We start from the raw sequence: 27,960 nt of genomic DNA on the forward strand, positions 1-27,960 counted from the left end.
GGCCGGGGCGGAGCGAGGCGGGCAGGGACGCGCCACCGCCCCTCGCTTCCGCGCCCAGCTGCATCCAGCTGCGGTCCGACCTCAGGCGCGCCCCGGTTGGTTGTGGCTCGGGGGCCGCTGATTCGCCGGCGCGTCCCCGGCGCGGGCTATGATTGGCTGTGACGCGCGGCCGGGCGAGGCCCCGGTCGGCGCCGCCACCACCCCCGGCGTTGGGCGGTCATTGGCGGCGTGATCTCGCCGCGGTTCCGCGGCCCAGCTGCCGCCGCCGCCTCTGCTATCAGAGCGCATCAGGCGGGCCGGCCCAGTGACCATGGAGGGCGCCGAGGACGGGCCGGGCCAGCAGCCGGAGCTCGACGAGGACGAAGCAGCGTATTGCCGGCGCTGGGGCGCGCAGCACGCCGGGGCCCGCGAGCTGGCCGCGCTCTACTCACCAGGTAGGACCTTCGGGCTCCCCTCCGGGCCTGCAGTCCCCAGATCGGGCTGCGGACAGCGATCCCGGGTCCCCAGGTCGGAACCCCAGCCTCAGGCCCTGATGCAGAACTCCAGCCTCGGCTTTTGTTGCAAGTTTGGGTACCCCATCCCAGCACCACTTCCAAGTCCAAGCCAGAACCCAGCCCCGAGGCTTTCTGGATGCTTAGATTCCCCATATCAAGGAACTGCAATATCAGCTCCCGGGACTACAAACAGAGCTCCCATCGCACCCCCAGATCCCAGTCCTAGCCCCGCGGCGCCCGCGGCTGCAAAGACCGCCGCTGGACTTAGGGACACCACACCCCATAACCCATTACAAGCCGGAGGTTGCTCCTCAGCTACAAACTCTGCCCCGAGCCCCTAAAAGTTACACCCCATCCCAGGTTTCCCAGATCCGGCATTCACACCCTATGTCCCCTTCTGCGCCTCAGCCGGGGTGCTGGGATGGAAACGGTGACCTCACCCCCCAAATCTGGGCACATCAGCCCCCCTGCTCTAGGAACCTCAATGCAAGGGCCCCTAGCTACCGAATGCCCCGAACGCCCTTACCCCAAAGCCCATCCTAGTTATAGATTCAGAGGCTGAAACTACAGACCACCATTCCCTCCCCTCCTCCATCACTGCCCCCCAACCACTCCCTGCAGTAAGGACAATCAGCCCCTCACCGGGTATTCCAGAATTCCTGGTGGGAAGGGCATTGCAAAGCCTCCAGTTTAAGCTCCTCCCATACACAAGCCACAACTCCATCCCTTGCCCCTCCCCCATGTGTGGATGGATATATTAGCCCCCTCCCTGAGGACTTGTGTGTGGAGCCCCCATAATCCCTAGACCACAGTTTAGAGACCCTTGCTCAAATTCTGCCCTCAGGCCAAGGCCCCTGTCTTCTTACCCCTGTGCCAACCAGTTATGCTCCAGCAGCATCAGTCCCCACTCCCTTCCCTGCCTTCCTTCCTGAGCCCCAGGAATCTCATTGCCTAGCCCCAAGAAGGCCAAGTGTCCCCAGGGGTTAAGGAAATGCCTTTGAGAACTCCAGAGTCAGGTGACTGGGAGCTGGCTCCTCTGCTGAACAGAATCCTCACTCCAAGCTTCGTTTGTCAAACCTGCTGGCATTTTCACACCTGCCCCAATGCACAGCCCTGGCCTGGGGTGGGCACGGGTCTGCTCCCTCCTTCGGCTTGACGGGCCTGGGTTGCGTACGATCTCTGTCCTAACTGGGGCCTCATGACAGTGGACCATTTGCTTTCTTATTGAGGACCAGCAGAGGCCTTTCTGCACTTGCAATTCCATGCTCTGCGTGGGATTTTTTTCTGATCTGATGTTGGCACCTGGCCCGTGCTGTCATGGTTTCTTCAGCCTTTTCCCAAAATACCCGGCCTATGGACTAACTCCTGCACTTCCTAGGGCCAAGCCACTTTCCCTCTCTTAAGCCTCCGTGTCCTCACCTCTAAAATGGGTACAAGGTAAAGTTTATTCGTTCCTTAGTGTCACTAGGAAGAGGGAATAAGATCATCCACTTTGGCACAGTGCCTGGCATAGAGTAGGCGCTCCCTGTTGTTAACCCCATAGTCTGACTTGTCCTGTGAATCGAAGTAAGCTGCCTCACTTCTCTGGTCCTCACATTCATCCCCTGGGAATCGAGGGTAAGGATTCAAAGGCCTTCTCCTTTGGTCCATCCCTGCCCACTCGAGTAAACCCTACCCGCTTTCAACCAAATCATACCTGGGCATTCTGAGCCTCCCCTAGGGACCACCGTCTCCCCATTCCGCCATGATTGCATCTTTGTCTGGTTCTGCTGTCGCCCAGGGCCTCTCACTCTCTGAAGAATAGCCATGCAGGGATCTGAGGCTGCAGACAACCTCCTGGTACCACAGACCTGCAGCCAAGGCCTAACTCCTCCTGACATAGAGTTTGGGGGCTGGAGTATGAGGAGTGGAAGGAGGGAAACTGGCCAGACTCGTTTCTCCAAATGTGTAGGCTTCCTTCTGTCGCTTCCTTGTGTGGCTTGATCTCTCTGGGCCTAACCTATACAATGAGCCACCAGGCTCACTACACAATAAGCAGCTTTGTCCCAGTCCCTGTTCTAGAACCTTGGGGACAAAGCAGTGAACAAGACAGGAAAAATGGGGCTGGCATTTTAGTAAGCCCAGTATAGGAGGGAAATACGTCACTTACCCAGTGGTGACAAATCCTATAGAACAAATATATAAGCAGAAAAGGGGGGGAGTGAAATGTTGGGAGCAGTGACATTTTAGAGAGGGGCAGTTAAGGCCTCACAGGTGACATTTGAACAGAGACCTGAAGGGCATGAAGATATTTTGAGGAAGGATTAGTCCAGACTAGGGACACAGCAAGTGCAAAGGCCCTGAGGTGGGAGTGTGCCTGGAATGTCTTTGGAACAGCGAGGAGGCTTGTGGGTTGGAGCAAAAGGAGAGTAGGAGACGTTTCTGGGTTCCAGAACTAGATTCTTGAAGTTCCGGGGGCCAGAAGTGGGTTGACACTGTAACAGTTGGCAACAATAACAAGGCAAAGACTATTTATTGAGCCCTGTCATGTCCTGGGTATTTTCCTCACATGCTCGTGTATCATCCTCACTACAGTTGTCTGAGGAGCACCTTGGCATGAACTCCATTTACAGGAGAGGAAACTGAGACCCCCGTGGCCTCCTCATCGAGAAGAGCATGTTCTTCCTACACTTGTCTTGCCTGGACTGGGCTTGACCCTGCCCGTACCAGACGGGAAGTTGGCTAGGCCAGGGATTGCATCTGTTTGGTTTTCCTAAAGTGTCTGGTACTTCACGAGTGCCCTATCCACCTTGACAACATTTCCTGAGGCTTAGCAAGGAATAGCACCCTGCCCGTGGTCACACCGCCATTTAGCATCAGGGCCAGAACCAGAACACGGCAGAGGATGTTCTAGGTTCCGTGTTCTTAGTCTCTACTGTGGAAGTGAGCCAGCCCAAGGTGGGCGTGCAGGAGCGGAGCCAGTGCAGGTCAGCAGAGCGGAGAGAGTGGGCACTGTATGGGCAGAGAGCTGTGAGTCATCTGATTCGCGTGGTGTGGGGTGGAGGAAACGGTAAGGGGTGAGGCAGCTCCGCCCAATCCCGTGGGCCCCGAGTGTCCAGCCAAGGAGTTGGGGCCTGGTCCTGCAGGCCGGGAGCCAGAGCGTCCCATAGCCTGCTCCACTCTGGATTTCAGCTTCGCAGCAGCAGCTGTCCTGTGCCAGGTGCCAGGATTTGTGAAAGGCCTGGCGGGCTTGGCGGGCTTCCCCTGACCTCTTGGGCAAGCCAGTAGGTGAGGCAGGTGCCAGCTGATGCCTGCCTCTGTGTACGGCCCTTCTCAGGTGCCCCAGGGGTGGATTCTGAGGGCTCTCTAGAGTCGGCTGTTTACCTCCCCACTGGCTAACTACAGATGCCCCCTGCCCTGGGAGACACAGGGGCTCTTAGTACGGGGTTACAGGAAAGGTAGAGGGTGTCGGGAGCACTGAGCGGAGGTCCTGGCCTGTAGTCCCAGAGCTGAGCCTGGGTTCAATCCCCCACATGGGCCTGACCAAAGCCAGGGGACAGAGGCATGGGGCCCCTTCCCTGGCCAGGCCTGGTCCTTGCCACACTCTGGGCCAAGCTCTCTCTCTGCCTCCCTCAGTCTTGTTCTTTTCACATTTCTTTGTCTCTCCTTCCCTCTGGCCATGCTGTTTCTCTTTTATTCTCTGTGTCCCGATAATCTGCCCCTGTGTCTGTTTTTCTCTTTTTTCTATCTGTTTCTCATCTCTGTCCCTTGATTCCTGTTCTCTCTCACATCATATTCTCTCTCTCTCTCTCTCTCTGCCTCTCTCCCTCCCTCCAGTCCACACTTTCCTGAGGTCCAGGGTCTCCTAGTGGCCAAAGGCCATCAGAAGTGCAAGTTGTTCAGAGCTTGTCTGACTGAATTAGAAGATTTGGGCCTGATGCCAGGGCTCTGGCTGTAGCCTGCCCGCAGGAAAGCAGAGATGGCCGAGGCCTGGCTCCTGACCTCCCCTGCACCGCCCAGCCCTCCACAGCCACCACACACACCCAGCCCCCTCCCCAGGCCAACCAGCAGGCACTGCTGTAACGGCCCAGATCATGGGCCCTGGCCAGGCCAGCGGTGGCTCAAGAAAACAAGGCCCAGCGCTCTGCCAGAGGCAGCCCGAGCTCTTGTGTCTGGAGCAGAGCCCTTCCCCTCCTCGGGCTCCAGTCCACCAGTCTGTAAAGTGACAGCATGTGGACCACTTGACCATGCAGGCCCTGCCAGACTGACTGTCCAGGCTGTGACTAAGGTGACTCTCAGGTGACTCTGAGTAAGTCACTTCATCTCTCCATTTCTCCCTCTGAAGGATGGGGCAATGGTCTACGGAGTATGGTGAGGGCTGGCTGAGGTTACTGCTGGCATTGTACCTGTCATGTAGGACATACTTAATGAAGGCCATTTATTATTGTAGATGTGTTTTTTATGGATCAAGGTTGAGGCCTTGATCTACAGAAGGATCCAGATTCCAGAGGCCAAGGAGAGTTTAGACAGGAAAATATTCCGATTCCGAGACATTCTCCATGGCAGGGGGAGAGAGCTGGGCAACCGTTGGAATCGGGACAGGCCCAAACATTCAGGCTATCATGTCCCATTTATGAGTCCAGGATCCAAGCCCATTTTTACCCCTGAGCCTCAGTTTAGTTTCCTCATCTGAGGAATGGGATCAACAGTTCCTCCCTGGAGGGACTGAGACTTGAATGAGAGACTACACCTCAGGCTCAAAAACTCAGATGACTGCAGGGGCCTGGCCAGGACTGCCACCAAGGAAAGCCACCCCGTATGAGGCCACCACTAGGGGAGGGACCAGGGTGAACTGGGAGCTCTTGCCCCCTTCTGATGGGGCAACCACTGCTGCTCAGGCCCCAGGGTGGCCAGAGTCCTATGTTCTCAAGGGAAGCAGGAAATAGGAATTTCATGTGATTTTTGTGTATGTGTAGCTAATTTTTTTTTTTTTAACTGAGAGCAAAATATGCTAGAGGGAGTGGGTCTGTGGCATCTCTGATGTGGGCTAAAGCTGGCACCCCAGCTGTGCTAGGCCTCAGTGGGTGTCATCCATTGTTATTGTTATTGTCATTTTATCTCAGGCTCAAAAACTCAGATGACTACAGGGGCCTGGCCAATACTGTTGCCAGGCTGAGCAGGGAGCAGACAAGTTGGCATTGAGGAGTCACCTGTCCTTGCCCCCAGCTGACCGCCCCCCTTCCCCATGCTTCCTGCTTCTGAGCCCCAGGCCGTGGCCACAAAGAGGAACCAGATGGGGAAGGCCCTGCTGGGCCAGATCATGGTGGCCTCAGCTGGGGCTGCTGCGGTGGCAGGGTCACATGACCCAAAGAAAACAGCCCCTGACCAAGAAGCAGGAAGCAAGGGGTTCTAGGGCCGTGGTCGGCAAACTCATTAGTCAACAGAGCCAAATATCAACAGTACAACGATTGAAATTTCTTTTGAGAGCCAAGTTTTTTACACTTAAACTTCTTCTAATGCCACTTCTTCAAAATAGACTCGCCCAGGCCAGTGGTATTTTGTGGAAGAGCCACACTCAAGGGGCCAAAGAGCCGCATGTGGCTCGCGAGCCGCAGTTTTGCCGACCACGGTCCTAGGCTCTCTTCTGCTGCTGCATGACCCCTGTTGCAATTTCTGGACCTCAGTGTCCTCATCTGTATGAGAAGGGGCACGGTCCTTCCCCACTCTGAATCTTGGTCTCTTCACAGGGCATGGAGAGGGCAGCTACTCTCATCTGACTCAGGGAGCAGCTTGCTGTTGTATGACCTGGACAAGGCCCTTTCTCTCTCTCTGAACCTACCAGGAACAAAGGATGTTTCCTTCCCAAGCTGCTTTGGGGAGGGGAGCCCAAAGACAAAGCCTGACAGTTTTTCCTTTAGGATTATCATTGTGGGATTTTATTCCACAAGCATTTATTGAGCACCAACTGTGTGCCAGGGTCCTGGTGAACAAAGCAGACAGGCCTCCTGAGTTCACATTTGGACACACAGTGACAGCCCCACGTGATGCACCCTATGTTGGGGAAGCCCTCGGGTCAGAGGAGGAATCACAAATGGCTTCCTAGGGACAGAGGTTCCAGGTTGAGATTTTTAAGGACCGTGCCAAAGTCAGCCTGGTGTAGAGGGGTGAAGGAAACAGCACATTCGAAGCTGTTTGGCACGTGCTTCCTGCTTCTGAGCCCCAGGCCGTGGCCACAAAGAGGAACCAGATGGGAAAGGCCCTGCTGGGCCAGATCATGGTGGCCTCAGCTGGGGCTGCTGCGGTGGCAGGGTCACATGACCCAAAGAAAACAGCCCCTGACCAAGAAGAGAGGAGAGGACAGATACAGGAGAAAACTTTGTGCCTTGGCCCCTTTGATGGCTAATCACTCACTGCCTGGTCTGTTGTTTAAGGTGATTCTAGCCCAGAATGTGGTCAGGGTCATGGCGGGAGCAACAGGACACGTAAGAGCAAAGTCTCAGGAGCCAGATCCTCTGGCCACAGGATCCTGGTCTGTAGCTGCCTGGCTGGGTAGTTTTGAGTTACTTCCTTGGGACCACTCTGACCCTCAGATTTCTCATCTGCAAAGTAGCATCACCTCAGCTGGGACCTGGCACATAGTAACTACTTAGTAGATGTTAAACACTAATGATAAGGAAATTATTATCATTAAGAGTCTTCCATGCCCTTGAGACCCACTGCCTGGGAAAACAGTATTCTCGGAAGCCCTGTCACAAATTCTGTGTCACCCACATGCTATTTTTATTTCCTGTTACTTTTTAAATTTCTGATTTAAAATGATAAGAAAAGACTTTTGATAGTACATGCACAAATTTTAAATTCAAAAAGGAGTAAGTGAAAAGCTAGTCTTAACTATAGTTTTTGTTTTTGATATAAATGACTGCTGTTTGTGCTTCCCAGTATATCTAATGTGTGCACACCCTGGCTTTTTCCTGGCTGCAGAGATGCTGTGGACCAGATTAACTTGGCTGGTCCCCCAGGCCATGGACACTTAGGTTATTTCCAATGGTTTGACACCTCAAACAAAGCTGCAGTAACTAAATCAGCTTGTCCAAGCTCATGTGCCTATTAAAAATATGTGGTAACATTTTTTTTTTTAATTCTCACCCATGGATTCTTTTCCATTGATTTTTTAGAGAGAGTGGAAGGGAAGGGAGAGACACAGAGAGAGAAACATCAATATGAGAGAGACACATTGATTGGTTGCCTCCTGCACACGCCACTACGGAAGCAGGGGATCGAACCTGCAACCAAAGTGCATGCCCTTGACCGGAATCGAACCCACGATGCTTCAGTCCCCGGGCCTGAAGCTGTACTCACTGAGCCAAATGGGCTAGGGTCACATTTAAAGAGAAGATTTCCCACCCACATCCTGATTTCTGGCTTCTCTTGAGAATTAGAAGCCGCCCTCCATGCTCACCTGTCCCCTTCCTCCCCACAGGCAAGCGCTTCCAGGAGTGGTGCTGTGTGGTCCTGTGTTTCAGCCTCATGGCCCACAACCTGGTCCACCTCCTGCTGCTGGCCCGCTGGGAGCACACGCCCTTCATAATGCTGGGTGTCGGTAAGTGCCCATGGCTCTGTTGCCTGCCTCCATTTCCACATACCTAGTGTCTGTGCCCTTCTGATGGCAACTTGTACATGTGTATACTGCGTGCTCATGTGTGTGCACACAAAGTCAGTACGTGCTGTGGGAACTCCGCCTCTCATCTCAATCAGTGGCATCTGTCACTTGAGCCAAAATCCTGGGCGTCATCCTTAGCTTCTCTTTCACATTCCACATCCAAAGCATCAGCAGATATTCTTGGCTCCACTTTCAAAATGCATTCAGAATCCAACCATTACCCTTTACCTGCACTGTCCCCACCCTGGTCCAGCCACCATCCTCTCCCCCCTGGACTATTTGTAGGAGCCTCCGCCCTGGTCTCCCCACTTGCACCTTTGCCTCCATTCCCCACACACAGCTAGAGGGCCCCAGTTAGAACCTCAGTCATGTCATGCCACTCCCCTGCTCTCCCCTGTATACTAAGAATGAAACGCAGGACTCTTTCCCCCTCCCCACGTGGGAGTCTGTACTTGTTCTTCAATAAATCTCCACCTTTGCTATACCAAAAAAAAAAAAAAAAAAGAATGAAGCGCCAACTTTTCAGCATGGCCTGGCCCCAGCTCCTCCTCAGACCTCATCTCCCTCCACTCTTCTCTGGCTCACCTTGCTCCCACCACACTGGCCTCTTCACTGTGCCTCTGCCATGTACTGGACATACTCCTACCTCAGGGCCTTTGCATATGCTTTCCCCTGTGCCTGGAACACTTCCTATAGATACCTACATAGTTCATACCTCATCCAATTCTCTGCTCAGACAGAGGTACCTCTTCAGGGAGCCCCCAATCACTCCTCAAAAATAGCAGTCCTGTCATACACTAGCCCCTCACCCTACTCTTTTATACAATACTAGAGGCCTGTTGCACGAAGATTCGTGCAATAAGCCTTCCTTCCCCTGGTTGCCGGCACTGGTTTTCCTCCGGCACCCGGGACCCGGGCCACAGTGGAGCCTTCAGTCTTTGCTCTGTGCCTGCGTATGCAAATTACCCCGCTATTTTGTTGGGTTGATATCCATACTCCTGATTGGTTGGTGGGTGTCACGGAGGCACAGTCAATTTGCATCTTTCTCTTTTATTAGTGTAGATATTTCTTTATTTGTTTATTATGTGTTTTTCCCTACTCAAATGTCCACTTCTTGGGAGTAGAGATTTTTGTCTGTTCTCCACTATGTCCCCAGCCCCAAGCACAAGGCCACACACAGTAGGTGCTTGATAAATATTTGTTGAATGAATGAATTAATGAATGAGCAAACTGCAACTTATTAGTACCTACTGAGTGTTTTCTCCCAGTCAGTCCGCACCCATCCACAGCCTCGGAGGTAGATGCTACAGTTATCATTTTTCAGGTGAGGAAACTGAGGCTCCGAGAAGGGACTGGCCCGGAGTCACACACACCTCAAGCCGGAAGCACAACATAGTTCTTAAGTCACTGTTTCCACTTGTATCGTTCAGCTCCCACAATCTCATTAAAAGCATTCTGGCCACCTAAGCCAGTAGTGCTCAGGCTAAATAAGCCATCTGGGTCGAGGGTAGGAGTGAGCATGTGCTAGGGGGCCAGGCCAGCTGGAGGGGAGACCAACCCATCCATCCAGTGCTGGGGAGCCTGGGCCCCACCCATAGGAGCCAGGTGTGCCAGGCGTGCCCCCTCTGCCCAGGAGTGAGAGGGACCTGCACCTCCAGCCTCTCATTCAAAGGCAGTAATGCAGACAGTGTGAGCCCTAAAGCCCCATCTGAGGTGGTTACAAGCAGGCCCCTGCAGACCTGGGTTCAAGTCCCGGCTCCACCACCTCTTGGCTGTGAGGCCTTGGGCAGGTGTCATTGCATCTCTGAGCCTCATTTTCCACATCTTTTAAGTGAAACTGCCCACAGTCCTTGCCTCCTAGAGCTGGTGTGAGGGCAAAATGCAGGTGTGCATAACTGCTGAGAGGGCCAGTGACTGAACAGAGGGGTGGAAGGCCCACTCACCAGGGCTGGGGCCTTCTGCCTCAATGGTCAGTTTAACAGTGGATATTTCCTGAGTGCCTACGATGCCAGGCCCCAGGCTGGGCACTTTTAACTCTTGGTGGCAGCCTAGTGAGAAGGTTCTGATCACCATCCTCTGAGTAGCCAGGTGACTTCCCCGTTGGTCCTCACCCAGGCAGCAGCAGAGTCTGGGATCACGTATTCAGAACTGCGTGGCTCCTGAACCAGGGACTGTGCAGCCACTGGTTAACACTGAGAGGAGAGGGTGTTCTAGACACTGGGCCCCGCTTGGGCAACGGATCAGCAGCCTCAAAGCCGACGTGTGTGTTATCTGGGCCAGGAGAGTGGGCATCCAAGGCAGGTCGTCAGTCCCTTCCAGGGTTAGGACCAGGCAGCTGCCAGCCCGGGGCCCAGGAGATCTCTGACTGTCCAGTCAGTGCATCTGTTTGCGGCTTCCCAATCTCATACCTTTGCCTGTGGGCTGATAAGAACAGACAATCCCGATAGCAGTGTTTACACAGTCCCTAATCAGTTTAAGTAGCTGCGCTGATTTGTATGTTAACTGCGCAGGACTTTGAGGGCACTGTGCCTCCTACGGAGCCCGCCCCCCCATCCAACATTATCTCCCCAGAGGTTCCGGTGCCCCTGCAAGGCCTTTGAAACGAGAAAAAGCAGAAGCATGAAAAGGTGCCCAGTTAAAAAGCGCACACAGATGGTGCAATGCTGCTAACACAGTCAAGATAAGGGAGTAGGCGGGGAAGAGTGAGGTCAGCGACATCTGTGTAGAGACCTGGAAGGTGAGGCACGGGCCCGGCAGATCTCTGTGATGGGTATTCTAGGCAAAGGGAACTGCAAGTGCAAAGGCCCTGAGGCTGTTGTATGTCCAGTGCTTCGGGGAATAAAGAGGAGGCCAGGGGTTTTATTCTAAAAGCTGTGAGCAGTCATTTGTGAGTTTCCCACAGGGAGCTGATCCTGCAGGGAAAACGGAGAGGGCAGGGAGGAGGCAAAGATGGTGGCCCAGACCTGGGTAGGGCAGAGGAGGTGGTGAGAAGTTGTCAGAGTAGGGGTGAGCCGTGAAAGGTGAGCCACTCATATGCTGCCAGATTGGCTGTGGAGGTGAGAGGGGTGGGGTCAGCGGCTACTCCAGGCTTTTGGCCTGAGTGGATGAGGCTGAAGGAGCTGGCTTGAGGGTAGATGCTTGAAATGCCTGCCTGAGAGCCAAAGGGAGGTTGTCTGTCTAGAAGGGAATTGGAAATCCCAGTGTAGAATCAGGGAAGGCAGCGAGAGATCACAATCTGGGAGGCCTGGCCTAGCCAGCGTGGCTCAGTGGTTGAGCGTCAATCTCTAAACCTGAAAGTCACGGTTCGATTCCCGGTCAAGGCACATGACCGGGTTGCGGGTTCGATCCCTGGTGTGGGGCATGCAGGAAGCAGCTGATCAATGATTCTCTCTTTTCATTGATATTTCTATCTCTCTCTCTCCCTTCCTCTCTGAAATCAATAAAAATATATAATTTTTTTTTTTTTAAATCTGGGAGGTCTAGAGGGTAGAGATGGTGTTTGAAGCGCCCCCAGGAGCTGAGTGGGAGCAGAGCCCACAGCCACTGGTACTTCCAGGTTGGGGAGAGGAGAAAGAGACAGCCAAGAGGTGGGAGGCACAGCAAGAGGAGAATATGTTTCCAGAAGACTTGGGGGACAGTGGTCAGGCATTAGGGACCTGACCAGGACTATGGTTGTGAATGAATGAGTGAACAAATGGACAGCCCTGGGAGCCCTGAGCTGTGCTGCGTTGGGGAAAGTAGAGGAAGAGTACGTGGACTTGTGAGTCGGTCTCTGGAAGAGAGAATAGGAGTTTCTGCCAGACAAACAGGAGAGGGTGTTCCAGGTAGGGGGCACAGTGAGTGCAGGTCAGCAGTGAGGACACAGGTCACATGGCCTCAGGTCATGGCTGGCCTGCTAGGTCAGGTGGAGTATCTCCATGTGATTCTGAGCTCAACGCTGGGGTTTGGCTCAGGACCATATGGACCAGCCCTCAGCAGTGTCCACTCTGTCTCGTCACTCTGTCTCCATACCAGGCCCCGAGTTGGGCAGAGGCGAAGAAGGCCCTGCTGGGTGACTTGTGGGGAAGTGGGCCCCCACCCAAGGGGCCCAGGGTTCGTCTCAGGGTCACCCAGTGAGTCAAGATAGCCTGGAGTGAGTCATCCCCTATTCCTACCCCCACCCCAGTGTCCTGCAGACAGGGAGGAAACCGAACCGAAGCCATCCCCAGGGTGAGCCGGCTGCCAGCCACCGCCACCGGCTGGGACAAAGAAGCTTCTGTGTGCCGCCTCTGCCACCCCTGCCCCCATTAAAGCAGCCTCAGGCAGCAGGCCTGGAGCCTAAAAACAGCATCCGCAGAGGCCTGGGCATCACAGCCATGTCCTCCCAGAGGGGAGAATTTCTCCCCTAAAATGATTCCTGACCTCAGTCCTAGCATGCATCCCTCCTGGCTCCGCAGCCCACAAAGGCCGGTGCTGGTCATGTGACAGACGACAAGACCAAGGCTCTGAGAGGAGAGAATGTTTAAACCACTAACCGTAGCTACATTTGGGGAGCTCTTACTGTGCCCCAGGGACCATGCTAAGCACTTGACTTGCATTAGCCCATCTTACTAACTTGATTTTAGTTCGGTGAAGTGAGTACTATTAAAATTCCTATTTCCCAGACTTGAACAGGAAGGTTCAGTGTCGTCCTTAACACCTTGCAATGGTCTCTGGCTACTCTCTATGGTCTCTGGCCACTTGCTAGGAGCCCTGACTGCCTTGTGTGGCCTGGGCAGTCCATACCCCCATCTCATTTTCTCCTCTGAAAGTCAAGATATGATAGGGCCCATCACAGTACACATGAAGTGAGATAATACACTTTTTTAATAGACTTTACTTTTAGAACAGTTTTACATCTATTTTTTTAAGTATGTTTTTATTAATTTTTAGAGATAGAGGAAGGAAAGAAATATCCTGCAATCTTCCTACTGGGGATCGAGCCGCAACCCAGGCATGTGCCCTGACCAGGAATCAAACCATTGACCTCTTGGTTCATGTGTCACCACTCAACCACTGACCCACACTGGCTGGGCTAGGACAGTTTTAGATTTACAGAAAATGAGCAGATAGTAAAGAGAGTTCCCAAAACCCCTGTTCCCAATTTCCCCTATGATTAGCATCTTATATCTTACATTAGTACCATACATTGGTTATAATTACTGTTCCAATATGGGTACATTATTAGGAACTAAAGTGAAGTTTGTTCAGGTGGCCTTTGTACCTAATGTCCTCCTTCTGTTCCAGGATCCTATTCAGGATTCCACATCACATGTGGTTGTCATGTCCCTTCAGGTTCCTCTTAATGGTGACAGTTTCTCAGATTTTCCTAGTTTTCAGTGACCTTCACAGTTTTGAGGACCGGAATTTCATTGGATGCCCCTCCACTGGAATTTGTCTAGTGTTTTTCTTAGACTGGGTAAGATGTTTTGAGAGGAAGAGCTCAGAGGTAAATTGTCATTTTTAAAAAATATTTTTTTATTGATTTCAGAGAGGAATAGAGAGAGAGAGAGAGAGAAAACATCAATGATGAGAGAATCATTGATCTGCTGCCTCCTGCACGCCCCACACAGGGGGCTGAGCCCGCAACCCAGGCATATGCCCTGACCAGGAATCGAACCCTGATCTCCTGGTTTATAGGTCAACGCTCAACCACTGAGCCACGCCAGATGGGCTAAATTGTCATTTTTATCACATCATAGCAAGATGTATATCATCAACATGACTTAGCATTGTGATGTTGACCATGCCCCTGGCCTAGGTAGTGTTTGCCAACTTTCTCCACTGCAAAGTTACTCTCCTCCCCCTTCCATACTGCATTCTCTTCGGAAGGAAGTCACTGTGCACGGCCCATATTTACGGTGTGGGGAGCTATGGTCCCCAATAATGCACTTTTTAACACCTACATAGCACCAGGCACACGAAAGTGCTCCAGTGTTAACTATTATCACAAACAGACATTGTTTTTCTAATGCAGATGCTTCTCAATTTAGGATGGGGTTACATCCCAGTAAAATATCATAAGTCAAAAATGTATTTATTTATTTTTTAAATATATTTTATTGATTTTTTTACAGAGAGGAAGGGGGAGGGATAGAGAGTTAGAAACACTGATGAGAGAGAAGCATCATGAGAGAGAAACATCAATCAGCTGCCTCCTGCACACCCACTACTGGGGATGTGCCCGCAACCAAGGTACATGCCCTTGACCGGAATCGAACCCGGGACCCTTGAGTCCGCAGGCCGACGCTCTATCCACTGAGCCAAACTGGCTAGGGCTCAAAAATGTATTTAATACACCTAACCTACTGAACACCATAGTTTAGCCTAGCCCACCTTAAATGTGTTTGGAACACTTAACATTAACCTACAGTTGGGCAAAATCATCACACAAAGCTTATTTTATAATGAATTGTTAAATATCATTATTTATTATGTGTATCCCTTTTGCACCATTGTAAAGTTGAAAAGTCCCAAGTTGAACCATCCTAAGTCAGGGACATCTGTATTGTTTTTATTGTTATTTCTGTGCTCTGGGAGGATTAAATGCTTAGGATGATTACAGAGATAAGATGTGTAACTAGCTTAGGACTGGCCTTGGTACAGTGTAGGGATTAAAAGAGTTAAAACATTTAAGGTGCTGGCATAGGGCCTGGTACCTAAAGTACCCAACAAATGTCAAGTAAAAATAAACAGCTGAAATCTTCACCCAAAAGAAATGGGGCTTATGTCTACACAGAGGTTTATATATGGACATTTTCACAGACGTTCAGATAAGACATTTAAATCATACCTGAAGCCCTGGATGGTTTGGCTCAGTGGATAGAGCGTCAGCCTGCAGACTCAAGGGTCCCAGGTTCGATTCCGGTCAAGGGCATGTACCTTGGTTGTGGGCATAAACCCAGTAGGGAGTGTGCAGGAGGCAGCTGATCGATGTTTCTCTCCTATCGATGTTTCTAACTATGCCTCTCCCTTCTTCTCTGTAAAAAAAATCAATAAAATATATATTTTTAAAAATAAATAAAAACAAATAAATAAATCATACCTGAAAACAACCCAGACATCCAATAGTGAAATGTATAAACACACTGTGATAAACACATTCCAAACAATGGAATATGACTCGGCAATGAAAAGGACGAATTGCTGATGCATCAACTACATGGGTGATTCTAGAAGCATTACGCTAATGAAAGAAGCTAGACTCAAAAAAGCACATACTATTTGTGAATCCATTTATGTGAAGTTCTAGAATATGCAAAACCTATCTGTGATAAAAAGTAGATCAGTGGCCGAAACCGGTTTGGCTCAGTGGATAGAGCGTCGGTCTGCGGACTGAAGGGTCCCAGGTTCAATTCCGGTCAAGGGCATGTACATTGGTTGCGGGCACATCCCCGGTAGGGGGTGTGCAGGAGGCAGCTGATCGATGTCTCTCTCTCATCGATATTTCTAGCTCTCTATCCCTCTCTCTTCCTCTCTGTAAAAAATCAATAAAATATATTAAAAAAAAAAAAAAGAAGTAGATCAGTGGTTGCGTGGAACAGGGGCCAGAGGAAAATTAGGGGGCACAAGGTCACACTCACTGGGAGGCAGCATTTAGAGGCATCAGTAGCCCTGGCCGGTGTTCTCAGTGGTTAGAGCATTGGTCCCTCACTGAAAGGTTGCACGTTCAATTCCAGGTGAAGGGCACATAGCTGGGTTGCAATTTGCTCCCTGCCCCCAAGTCAGGAGCGCTCAACCACTGAGCCACACAGGCCGGGCCCACTGTCTCTGAAAGGCAATGGAAAAAATATCCCCAGATGAAGCTAAATAATAAATAAATAAATAAATAGCTCAGCCGGCTTGGCTTTGTGGTTGAACGTCGACCTATGAACCAGGAGGTCATGGTTCAATTCCCAGTCAGGGCATATGCCTGGGTTGCAGGCTCAATGCCCAGTGCAGGGTGTGCAGGAGGCAGCCGATCAATGATTCTCTCTCATCATTAATGCTTCTATCTCTCTCTCCTTCTCCCTTCCTCTCTGAAATCAATAAAAATATATTTTTAAAAGATAGATAGATAGATAGATAGATAGATAGATAGATAGATAGATAGATAAAGGCATCGTTAGCCAGAGTTGTCAGGATAGAGCCTCAGGAGTCACTTCACTATGCAAGTAAAAACACTGAGGCCCAGAGGGAGCAAGGGACTTGCCCAGGGTGACACAGCAATATAGTAGCAAGAGATGAGGCCCCTGATTCTTGATCTAGATTCACCTTAGCTCTTGTCCACATACCCTATTGTCGCTCCTGGTGGACACAAGGTAGTGTGTATAGAGCATCCTGTGGTATGCAATAGGAGCTCTATTAATGCCCCTGGACTTACTGAGGTGCAGCTTACGGGCATGAAAAGGGTGCTGGTTTTAGAGGCAGGTAGACCCGCCTCTTCCCATCCCAGGGCTACCATTCCAGGGAGGGGGGACAACTTCTCAGAGCCCCTTTCCTTATCCAAGAAGAGGGATCATAAATGACACCGTCTCATGTCGTGACAAGTGCCGTGATGGAAATAAAGCACAGAGACGTGACCAACAGCACCTGCCGAGAGGCTGGCTTTCACCGGGGGGTTGGGTGATGTTTGCCCTGAACTGGAAGGCTGAGGAGGAGCCAGCCACTCCGGGATCTTTAGGGAGGGGTGGGGTGCCGGCCAAGGAAACAGCAAGTGCAAAGCCCTTGTCTCCTGTCTCCCTGGCCTCCCTGACTCTCGCCCGGGTCCACCCTCCCGGCATTGTCATTGAGGAGCCGGACTGCCCAGCCCTGGGTGGGGCCCTGGGTATACAGGCCCCGAGGGCCCTGCTGAGCCCTGACCCTCCCCAACCCAGCCACCTGTGTCATCCTGTGGCTTATCTTTCAGCTTCCGCATGCCAGGAGGTAGTGCTTGTCCCTACCTGCCCGTCTGGCCTTGTCACCAGGAACTTGCAGGTGCCTACATAGAGCTGTGTCTCCCTTCCCCCACTGTCTGTTTGATATCCATGGGATGGAGGCTCCAGGCCTCTGGAAAGTCTTCATTCACGGCTACCCTTTAACTTGGGTCCAGATACTTGCATGCCCACAGTGACTTGCATGCCTACTCTTGCCCCTCATTCATGACCCCCATTCCGGGGACTTTTCTGCAGCCTCCACAGTGGCCCAGTGACCTGGTCTCTTGTCACCAAGGGGCCGAGGGCTCTAGCAGAACTCAAAGAACCCTTATACGGCCTTGCTGGGCCTTGAACAAGTTCACCAGAGAAACAGTGTGGGGAGGGGGAGGGAAAGGATGTGCCTGAAGTCACATGACCCAGTGGACTACACTTACAATCACTGAGAACTGCATTCGTTCCCTGCCATGTTTTATAGCTTTTCCTGCCTGTGTCTCTGCCCCAGAGACAGTGAGCTCAATATCTGGTGCATGTCTGGTTCCGGAGCTTGGTGCACAGTACAGGGTCTCTCAGAATGTTGCTTACAGGCTAAATGACCGAATAACAACAGCATCAATAATAACCGGTATGGAGGGGTTACTGTGTGCCAAGTACTGTACTTCACATTTGCATTGATTAATTCAGTGAGTATGTACAGAACCCCTGATAAGTGCCAGGAACCAGGATGCAGCCATAAACAAAAGAATAAAATCCCTGACCTTGTGGGCTGACATCCTTGTGAGGGACACAGTAATCAGAAAAAAAGAAGTCCAAGGTGACAGGCGCTTGGACAAAAGGAGACAGGAGATAGGAAATGCTGGAAGGTGAGAGGGGATACAATTTTATTTTATTATTTTGTTATTTTTTTTAACATGTTTATTGATTTCAGAGAGGAAGGGAGAGAGAGAGAGAGAGAGAGAGAGAGAGAGAGAAACATCAATGATGAGAGAGAATCATTGATCGACTGCCTCCAGCACACCCCACACTGGGGATCGAGCCCACAACCCAGGCATGTGCCCTGACCAGGAATCCAGGAATCGAATCGTGACTTCCTGGTTCATGGGTCAACCTTCAACCATGTTGGCCGGGCAAGAGCAGGTACAATTTTAGATCAGGTGTCCATGGAGGAGTTGAGTGAAGACAGAAGGAAGTGAAGAGTGAACTGTGTTACATCTTGGGAAAGAATGTTCCAGGCAGCGGAGAAAGCAAATGTGAAGACCAAGACATGTAAGGGTGTGCAAGGGAAAGGGACACACCGAGAGGGCTGAGACGCGGTGCGAGGGGAGTGTGATGGGAGTGGCACTGGGGTGTTACCTGGACAGGTGGTTGCCTCTCTGCCTCAGTTTCCCCAGGTGTACTATGGTGATGGTTCATCCTGCTGTGTTAGAGTTGATCCTCAAGGCTGGTTAAGAACCCAGCTCTGCCACTTGCCGTCTATGCTACCTCTTTCTAGTAACTTCTGTTCTCCAAACCTCAGTTCCCATTTCTATAAACTAAAAATAAAAATGGTACCAACTTCTAACAGATTATGAGAATTTTTTGAAATCAAGCATGTAAAGCACTTGTGTCTGACACTAAGAAAGTGCTCTACGTGGCAGTTCCTCTTTTTTTTTTTAAATCATCATCATTCCCATCTATCTTCAAGAAACTGGGGCACAGAGAGGTTAAGTAACATGCCCAGTATCACACAGCTAGTGAGCGACAGCTGGAATTTGAGCACAGATCTAACAGCTCTAAACCTCTGTAACATACTAAACCCTCAAGTGAGTGAGTGGTATTGGGGTCTCTTAGGGGACCCCACTCCAGTTCTGAACCAGTTGAGAACAAAGATAAAGAAAAGGCTGCTGGGTGCCAAATCACCGTGTTTATTGTTGATAAAAGCTAGGTAGGATCGGGGACTGGGTTGTCTATCGGCACCTAACGTACTTCTCTTTTTGTTTCATTGTTGAGAATATTACAGATATCCCCCTGGAGACCATTGTGCTAAGCAAAATAAGCCAGTAAAGTACTTCTTGACACCAAACCCCAGAAAGACATTTCCATCTAGTCACCAGCAACACTGTAACAGAGCGGGCTTCCCTGGGTGGGGCAACGGCGGGTCAGCTCCTCATCGGGAAAGGGTAGGCTGATCTGAGCATGCCCAGTTTATCCTCTCCAGTCCCCACATCTCCCCTGAGGCAGAACAAGTCAAGGGCCAGAACCAGACTGAGGCTCCATTCACAGGGAAGAGAGCTCCCAAGTAGAGAAGGGACAGCCTTTCCCCTAACAAATGAGTGAAGGAGCGAGCAAGCCAGTGAGTGAATGCTCGACCCCCTGGTTTGGAGTGGGCAGGCGGTGCGATGTCCCTGTGTGTCCCCGTCCCCCTCGCCATGCTCACTCTGTTCTTGCCCACAGTTGCAGGGGCTCTCATTGCTGACTTCTTGTCGGGCCTGGTGCACTGGGGAGCCGACACTTGGGGTTCCGTGGAGCTGCCCATTGTGGGGAAGGTGCGTATGTTGGCCCAGCCCCAGCCCGTCTCCTCTGGAAGGAGGTCGGGCTCTCTGACGTTGGGTGAGTTCCCTTTCCTGTCTGAGCCTCTGTTTCCCTGTCTTAGGGTGGGAAAGAGGGTGGAGCCTGTCTCCAACGCCCCTCATCGCCCCGGTGGGGAGGCAGGCCCAGAGGGGAGCAGTACCAGCCCGAGGTCCCTGCCAGGTCTTTTCGACCTATCTTCCGCGAGAACTAGACCGTGAAGACTGGGTGGGGTCCGTGGCCTCAGTGGCATGGTGGGATGTTCTGGCATCCCAAAGCCAAGGAGGTGAGCTCGAGTTATGTGTGTGCTGGAGACCGTGGGAGGGGCTGGCCAGCATAGATCAGTGGTTCTCAACCTTTCCAATGCCGCGACCCTTTAATACAGTTCCTCACGTTGTGGTGACCCCCAACCATAAAATGATTTTCGTTGCTACTTCATCACTGTAATTTTGCTACTGTTAATGAATCGTAATGTAAATATCTGTGTTTTCCGATGGTCTTAGGCGACCCACAGGTTGAGAACCGCTGCTGTAGAGCCTAAGACCACAGCAGATATTTACATTACGATTCATTAACAGTAGCAAAATTACAGTTACGAAGTAGCAACGAAAATAATGTTATGGTTGGGGGTCACCACAACATGAGGAACTGTATTAAAGGGTCGCGGCATTGGAAAGGTTGAGAACCACTGGCCTAGACAGACTGGCTGGATCTGTCCCCACTCCCGCCTCCCTGTCCCACCCCAGGCTTTCATCCGGCCGTTCCGGGAGCATCACATCGACCCAACAGCCATCACACGTCATGACTTCATCGAGACCAATGGGGACAACTGCCTGGTGACACTGCTGCCATTGCTGAACATGGCCTACCAGTTCCACACCCAGAGCCCTGGTGAGCGTGCCAGCTGGTGGTGGGCCTCCGGGGGGCCGCGGAGACAAGCACTCACGTGCCCCTGAGCCTCCTGTGGCTTGTGTGTGTGCTTGGGCCCTCACAGTGTTATAAAAAATTCGTTACCTTCATGTACAATTGGGATATTGGACATGAAGGCCTGTGTTTCCAGCTTCTCTTAAACAATCCAATCTGGCCACCCTGGGCCCTTGTTCCCACTCGGCTTCTCACTGGGCTGGAGCTAAGTGCCGCTGCCACCGTTAGACAGGAATGCACTCTCTCCAGTTTGCCACAGTCCCCACTACTCCCTGCTGTCCTACACCCCCCACCCCCTGGCTTATTTGTATTACCTGCCTACGAGCTGGTTTTGGTGCCCTGGCTTAGTGGAAAGAGTATCCGCTGTGAACTCAGATACTCCTGCATTCAGATCTCTGCCCTACCTATTTTAGGGAGAAAATTGTCCCAAAATAAGTCACTTCATCTCTCTGAGCCTTATCTGTCAGGTGGGGAAATGAGTCCTTCCTTTTCCAGGTCTTGTTTTAACCATTTGACACCTCACTGACCCTCAGAGCAACCTCCCTGTGGGTAGATGTGATGAGTGTCTGTGGTAGTAGGTACTGCAGTGCCCCTCCCACACCCTCTTCCCAAGGGGTGGAACCGTCCCTCACTGCTGCTGTGAGGGGGCTGCCCCTTCTGAGAACTGCTAGGGCAGGTCCCGCCTCTCCCCTGGGGATAAGCCTAAAGCCAGTGACAGGAAACACCTACAAAAGACCAGCCCCCTCATTTCTGAATGGGACCGACTCTACGGAGCCATTAACACTCCAGAGTTCCCCCTCCGTATAGGCTGAAGCAAGACTCCCCTTTGCTTAGCTCTTCCCCTTCCCCACTTCCCTCATTCCCTCATGTTTTTCCAGAAGAGAGGATTCCCCTCAGTTCCCCATCCCCCAATAAATCGCAATGCCCCCAAATCCTTCTCAGGCTGTGCTTCTAGGGAACCTGGACAAAGACTTATTTCCATTTTTTAAAATATATTTTTATTGATTAGGGAGAGGGAGAGAGAGATAGAAACATCAATGACGAGAGAGAATCATTGATTGGCTGCCTCCTGCACACCCCCTACTGGGGATTGAGACCGAAACCCGGGCATGTGCCCTGACCGGGAATCCAACCATGACCTCCTGGTTCATAGGTCAACACTCAACCACTGAACCATGCCGGCTGGGCAACTTATTCCCATTTTATTGATGAGGAAGTTAAGACTCAAGAGGCAGGGTCACTGGCCCAGGTTCATACAGGCAAGAAATGTCATAGCAGCGATCTGAACCCAGCGCTGCAAATCCAGAGCTCACGTTATTGTTATTTATGCTTATTCGTTATCTGCCCACTGAGCAGAAGGCGAGTCTGGCTTGCAGTCTGGGTGCTACCCTGTGATGGGAGCTGCCCGGAGTGAGCCCCCAACCCCATGTGACAGTTATGTGGCCTTATGGGTAACCACCCTCTCCCCACCCTGCAGAAGCCCTGGAGCAGCTGTACCCCTGGGAATGCTTCGTCTTCTGCCTGATCATCTTTGGCACCTTCACCAACCAGATTCACAAGTGGTCGCACACGTACTTTGGGCTACCACGCTGGGTCATCCTCCTGCAGGACTGGCATGTCATCCTGCCACGTAAACACCATCGAATCCACCACGTCTCACCCCACGAGACCTACTTCTGCATCACCACAGGTGCGGCTATAAGGCGGCATAGAACAGGACATCCCCTTCCCCCTCCAGCTACAACTCCATCCTCAGGGTCAGGAGGGCACAGGTCACAGTGGAAGGTCATGCAGTCCTTGCCCTGTGGGAATGTTCTCTCAGAACACATTTATTGAGCACCTACTATATGCCAGGCACTCTTCTAGGTGCTAAGGACAGAGCCATAAACAAGACAGAACTTCCCCAACCCCACCTCATGGAACAAATATTTATTAAGCACCTACTATATGCCAGGCACTGCTCTGGGCTTAGGACACAGCACTGAACAAAACTGGCAAAAATCCTGTCTTCAAGGCAATTACATTCTAATAGGGGACATTCCAGACAATAAACAAGCCCTGCATCTGACAGTGCTAACTGCTATGGAGGACAATAAAGCAGAGGTGGAAGGAAATGGGGAAATTCGCCCTTTCAGTGGGGTGGTCAGGGAAGCCCTCACTGAGAAAGTGACCTTGAAACTGAGGGAGAAAGTCATCCAGATCTGAAAGAAGGAACAGTGGGTGCAAAGGCCCTGAGGCAGGAGCATGCACTTTTGTTTGAGGAGCTGCAAGGAGGCTATTGTGGCTGGAGTGGAGGGCTTGAGGGGTAGAGTGACAGGAGAGATGACAAAGTTCAGGTCTGAGAAATGTTACAGAGGAAAACATAGCAGGGTGAAGGGCAGAGAGTCATGGGGTGTGGGGGCGGATGGGAGTGGCTGTTCATATAAGGAGGTCAGAAAGCTGGAATATGGTAGGAGTGCAAATACTTGCAGATAAATAAGGAAGGATCAATTCAAGCAAAGGGAATAGCATGTGCAAATGTCCTGAGGCAGGAAGATGCCTAGAGTGTCTGAGGAACAGTAAGGAGGCACATATGCCATTAGTAATGGGCCAGTGCCACCAGAGAGGGGAGGTGGGTCAGGTGAGCATGTTTCCTAGGGCTAGTTGGATTTCTTCCAAGGTTAAGTCCATAAGGTGCTATCCAGTCAGACCAGGTTAGGTTCACCTCTCATCTCCTCCATGTGTGCCTTTAGACGACTCAAGCCTCCCCGGATGTTGTGTTTTTCATCCACAAAGTGGGTCTGCGGGCACTTCCTTCACGTACCACCTTTTCAAGGCATGGCAAAATGGCAGATGCAAAGTGCTTGGCACTTAGTAGGTACTCGATAAGCTACTGGGTCTTGGGAGAGGGACTGTTTTGTTTTTCTGGAGGCAGAACTGAGAGCCACAAAAAAATATTTTTTTGCACGTCATACTCTTTGAGAGAAGGTGGAGGGGACAGAATTTAGGCTGTTCAGGAGTTCAGTTAACCGCTTAGCCAGGCCTGGGATCAATCTTGGTTTGGCCTGCTACTGATTGGAAAACTCCCCTCGAAGTCTCCCATTTTCTCATGTGGGAAAAGGGACTGATAATAGTGTCTCCCTTGTTTGGTTGGGAGATTGTAATGCAGATATGAAATAAAATTGTGAGAAATCTGAATTGAGCACCTATTATGTGGTAGATACCATTCTTGGCACTGGGTGTGAAGATGAAGAAAACATGAGGTTCTGCTGTTCAGAGCTAACATTCTAGTTGAGGGTTGGGGAGAAAACCCAACAAAAAAAAACACACATGGAAGTGCTGAATTAATGAGATTAGTTACATTATCAGAAAGGCTGTAAAGAAATAAAAGAGGGGCACCACAGGCCTGGAGTGTGGTTTTTTATTTTATTTATTTATTTATTTATTTAAATATATTTTATTGATTTTTTACAGAGAGGAAGAGAGAGGGATAGAGAGTTAGAAACATCGATGAGAGAGAAACATCGATCAGCTGCCTCTTGCACACCCACCACTGGGGATGTGCCCGCAACCAAGGTACATGCCCTTGACCGGAATTGAACCTGGGACCCTTGAGTCTGCAGGGCGACGCTCTATCCACTGAGCCAAACCGGTTTCGGCTGGAGTGTGGTTTAAGTGGTGGTCAGGGAAAGCTTCCTGGGAGAGGTGGCATTTGAGCCAAGTGATAAGGAATGCTGCCACTGTGCGTAGCATATAGTAAGTGCTCACTAAGAAAGTGAATGAATGAGGGTATGAGGGCATGTCTGAGCACCCCTGAGCCCATTGGTGGGAGGCCCCTGTTCCTAGATTCCTTGATCAGGCCTTGTCCCCTCCCTTCTGCCATCCCACTCTCTATTGCTCCTGCCTCAGGTAGGACCAGCTCCCTCTATATTCCCTCAACCGCTCCTCCCCCATTCAACCCCTTGGTGCCCTGTTCCACTGCAGGTTGGCTCAACTACCCTCTGGAGAAGATGGGCTTCTGGAGACGCCTGGAGGACCTTATCCAGGGCCTGACAGGCGAGAAGCCTCGGGCAGATGACATGAAATGGGCCCAGAAGATCAAGTAACTCCTCCAGCCTGCCATCTCATTGCCAACCTTCCTTGGCCTCCCCAAGCCGAAGCCATCTGCCAAATTTCAGCCTTCCTCGTGCTGGCCCCTCCGTGTGGAGAGGACGCCAGGCTCCTGAGCTGGGCCTGGGCACCCCCAGCCCACCCTTGGTGACACAGAATACTTGAGCCACTGATTTTTCATTTCCTTTTTTTTTTTCCCCGTTTCCTTTCCTTGGCCCCCCTCCTTAACTACCTGAGCTGCTCTGTCTGCCAAGCCTGACTGCGGAAAAAGGAGCCCCTTGGGGAGAGGGGAAGTTCACTCACTCTCCATACTCTGACCTCCCTCAGCCCCACTGGGCAGCACTTCCGTGTGGCTGGCGTTAGGGCCACTAATCCTCTTATCTGTCCCTCCTTGTCTTCTCCCAGCAGTCTAGGAGCCCCTAGGCACACCTACGTGTCCCTGGAGCATTGCCCTGCCATAGCCCTGCAGACTGACCCTAAAGGCCTTGGTGGACAGCCCCAGCCCAGCCTGTCTGTTTGAGGATAGCAAAGTACAGCAAGGGTCTGAGGGCAGTGGCCAGAAGCAGCCAGAATCCCCTGCCCAAGTCTGGACCGTCCTCCCTTCCCCTCCTCCATCTGCCCACGTGATTCCAGCCAGAGCTGATGTTTCCACACGAAAGAAGGATGACTTCCCAGGGCACAGCCCCTACACTGGGTCTTGGTCATTTGGAAGGGGACACAGGATCCCCTCTGGCCAGGGGTATGTCAGAGAAGGAAGAGTGGGCTTTTTTTTTTTTTTAAAGGTGCTTGCTTGTTTAATGTAAATAGAAAGCCTTAATATCTTTTCTGTAACACGGAGTGATATTTTAATGTCATGTTTTGGATGTACATAATATATTTATAACAAAGCAGCAAGAGTCTACTTAACCTGGGCTGCCTCCTGTTTCCTGGTTGACTGGGGGAGGGATGCAAGAAGTCCACGAAGTCGGAGGGTAAGGCCCCACCCCTAGCCTATTCCTAGCTCTCCTCCCCTCCACTCCCCCAACTCCTCCCCCCCAACTCCGGGCTCAGGGTGGGGGCTTTGTCACCTGAGACAGTGAATTAATGTGGATATCCACTTCAAACACTTGGAGGGGACCCATGATTTGGTAAGGAATGTTCCTCTTGCAGGAGATCATGATGATAGAGTATTAAGGCTGATCCCCATTAGTGAATTCCTTCAGCAAATGTTTATTGGCATCTAGCGTGTGCCAGGCTCTGACCTGGACCCTGGGGCACAGCAGTGAACATAAACAGAAAAGGACTTCCCCTAGTGGAGGTGACCTCCTGGGCAGAGGGACAATAAACATAAATAAATGCACATGGGCATTCAGATGTTGATTTGTAAAGAAAATCAAACAGCATAGAGAAAGCAGAGTGGGGCTGTTTGGCAGTGTGGTCTGGGAGGGCCTGTCTGAGGAGGTGACATTTGAGCTGAGATCTAGAGGAGGATATGGAGCCAGCTGAGGAAAGAATTGGGGAAAGAGGCCTCTTGACTGGACAGCAAGTGCAAAGGTCCTGAGGCAGGAACAACTTGGAGTTTTTAAGAGACAGTGTGATTGGACTGAAGTGAGCAAGGGGAAGATGGAAGATGAGGTTAGAAAAGACATTACACAGAACCTCTTAGGCTGAGACAAGTGGGGAGACACTGGACATTTCAGACAAATGAGTATCTTGTTCATTCATTGAACGAATAATTATAAGACATTTCCTATGTGCTAGGCACTGGGGTTCAGTAGTGAATACTACACGCATTACAATCAATATCTAGTCTGGGCTAGATAATTTCTACAATATTAGAAGAAAAAGCCTGTTGAGGACAGAGAAATGACAAAAGACTTTTAGAGCAGTCACAGATAAAGCACTTTTTAAAAATTGTGACCCATAACTTTAATTTCCTTGAAGTTTGTCTCTCACTCGATTTTTGATTTGTGACTGTCTGAAAGGACCATAAAAGGAAAGGGTTTGAAAATTCATCAACTCATAAGTTACAGAAAATGTAAGCAAAAATAATTTTATAAGTTCATATAACTGGAAAGTTCACAAGTGGTTTTGACTTACAGTTTGGCAGGACTCGGGCTCACATGACTCCTCAGAACTTGGTCTCTGACTAGTTCTTGTTTTTCTCTGAGTTGACATTGGACCAGCTCAGCAATCTCAGCGGGAAGTCTCCTTTCCCAGTAGTTGCAGCAAAAGCCCCAGGGCAGGTTCTCATTGGCCTGGATTGGGTCATGTGTCTATTTCTGAACCAATCACCTTGGGGGAGGGAGGGCATGGACTGGTGGAGAGGTGTTCTGATTGGCCAGGGCTGAAACATGTTCCCCTGGAATTGCAGAGTCAGGATCAACACTTTCCAAGCCACCGGATGTGAGGAGAGGGATGGCTCCCAAAAGAAAAGGTGTTATCAAAGAAATCCACAGTGGAATGGGCCGACAGCCAAACCCTTGGGAGGGACCAGAAAAGCAGTCTTGGGACTGCAGGTGTTGGTTTCCCACTCCCAGCCCTGCTGGAGAGATTTTCCAGGCCCTACCAACCTGTGTTAGTTCTCCTGAGCCAGCAAAAAAACAGCCTGAGTCCAGAGAGGTGAAGTGACTTGCCCACAGCTAGTAAGGCAGAGCCAGGCCTCACGCTCAGACCGGTTCCATGCTCTTGAATTCAAAAATGTGTTCAAAACCAGAAGGAGGCCCGGCAGGCATGGCTCAGTGGTAGAGCGTCGACCTATGAAGCAGGAGGTCACCGTTCGATTCCTGGTGTTGCAAACAAGTGCCTAAGAGAGCAGGGCAGGGGGAAATGGTAGCACCTACTGAGTACTTAGCATGTGCCAGACTGTGGAGAGCTCTCTGCATTGGGTCCCATCAGGCAGTCCCTGCAGCTCTGAAAGGGGAATACACCCAGCCCCATTTGCAAATGGGGAAACTGAGGCAACGAGGTCATGTAACATACCCAAAACTGGTAGATGGTAGGGCTCGAATCAGCCCTGATCTGACCCAGAGCCATTGTGCTCTAACACCTGCCTTCGGCCCAAGTGGAGAGAGGGAGGGGAGGAGGTAGGTGTCCAGTGACACATGTGTCCCCTATGAGAAAACAGCAACAGGGCAGGATGAGAAACAGCAGCTGACACTGAGGACCTGCATAGCCTGGAGACATCCGGCCCCAAAGGGCAGCTGCTACTCAGAAGGAACTGGGCTTGGGTGGTAAACAAATACACAATACGATATACAGATGATGTACTGTAGAAATGTATACCTGAGACCTATATAATTTTATTAACCAATGTTACCCCCAATGAATTCAAGTAAAAATATTTTTAAAGTTAAATAAAGAGGAGCTGCAAACCCAG

General features: G+C 51.1%; 1 protein-coding gene across 1 annotated transcript; it reads left to right on the forward strand.

The window, feature by feature from the left end:
• The first annotated feature begins 195 nt into the window (after window positions 1-195).
• Window positions 196-27,960, forward strand: PEDS1 (plasmanylethanolamine desaturase 1). Its single transcript, XM_008141174.3, has 6 exons — window positions 196-434; window positions 7,954-8,073; window positions 19,476-19,567; window positions 20,336-20,480; window positions 21,991-22,203; window positions 24,477-27,960. Exons 1-6 carry the CDS (start codon window positions 311-313, stop codon window positions 24,596-24,598), a joined length of 816 nt encoding a protein of 271 aa, XP_008139396.1. The 5' UTR covers window positions 196-310; the 3' UTR covers window positions 24,599-27,960.

This window comes from Eptesicus fuscus, chromosome 12 (assembly GCF_027574615.1).
Source record: "Eptesicus fuscus isolate TK198812 chromosome 12, DD_ASM_mEF_20220401, whole genome shotgun sequence".
Classification (NCBI taxonomy): Eukaryota; Metazoa; Chordata; class Mammalia; order Chiroptera; family Vespertilionidae; genus Eptesicus; species Eptesicus fuscus.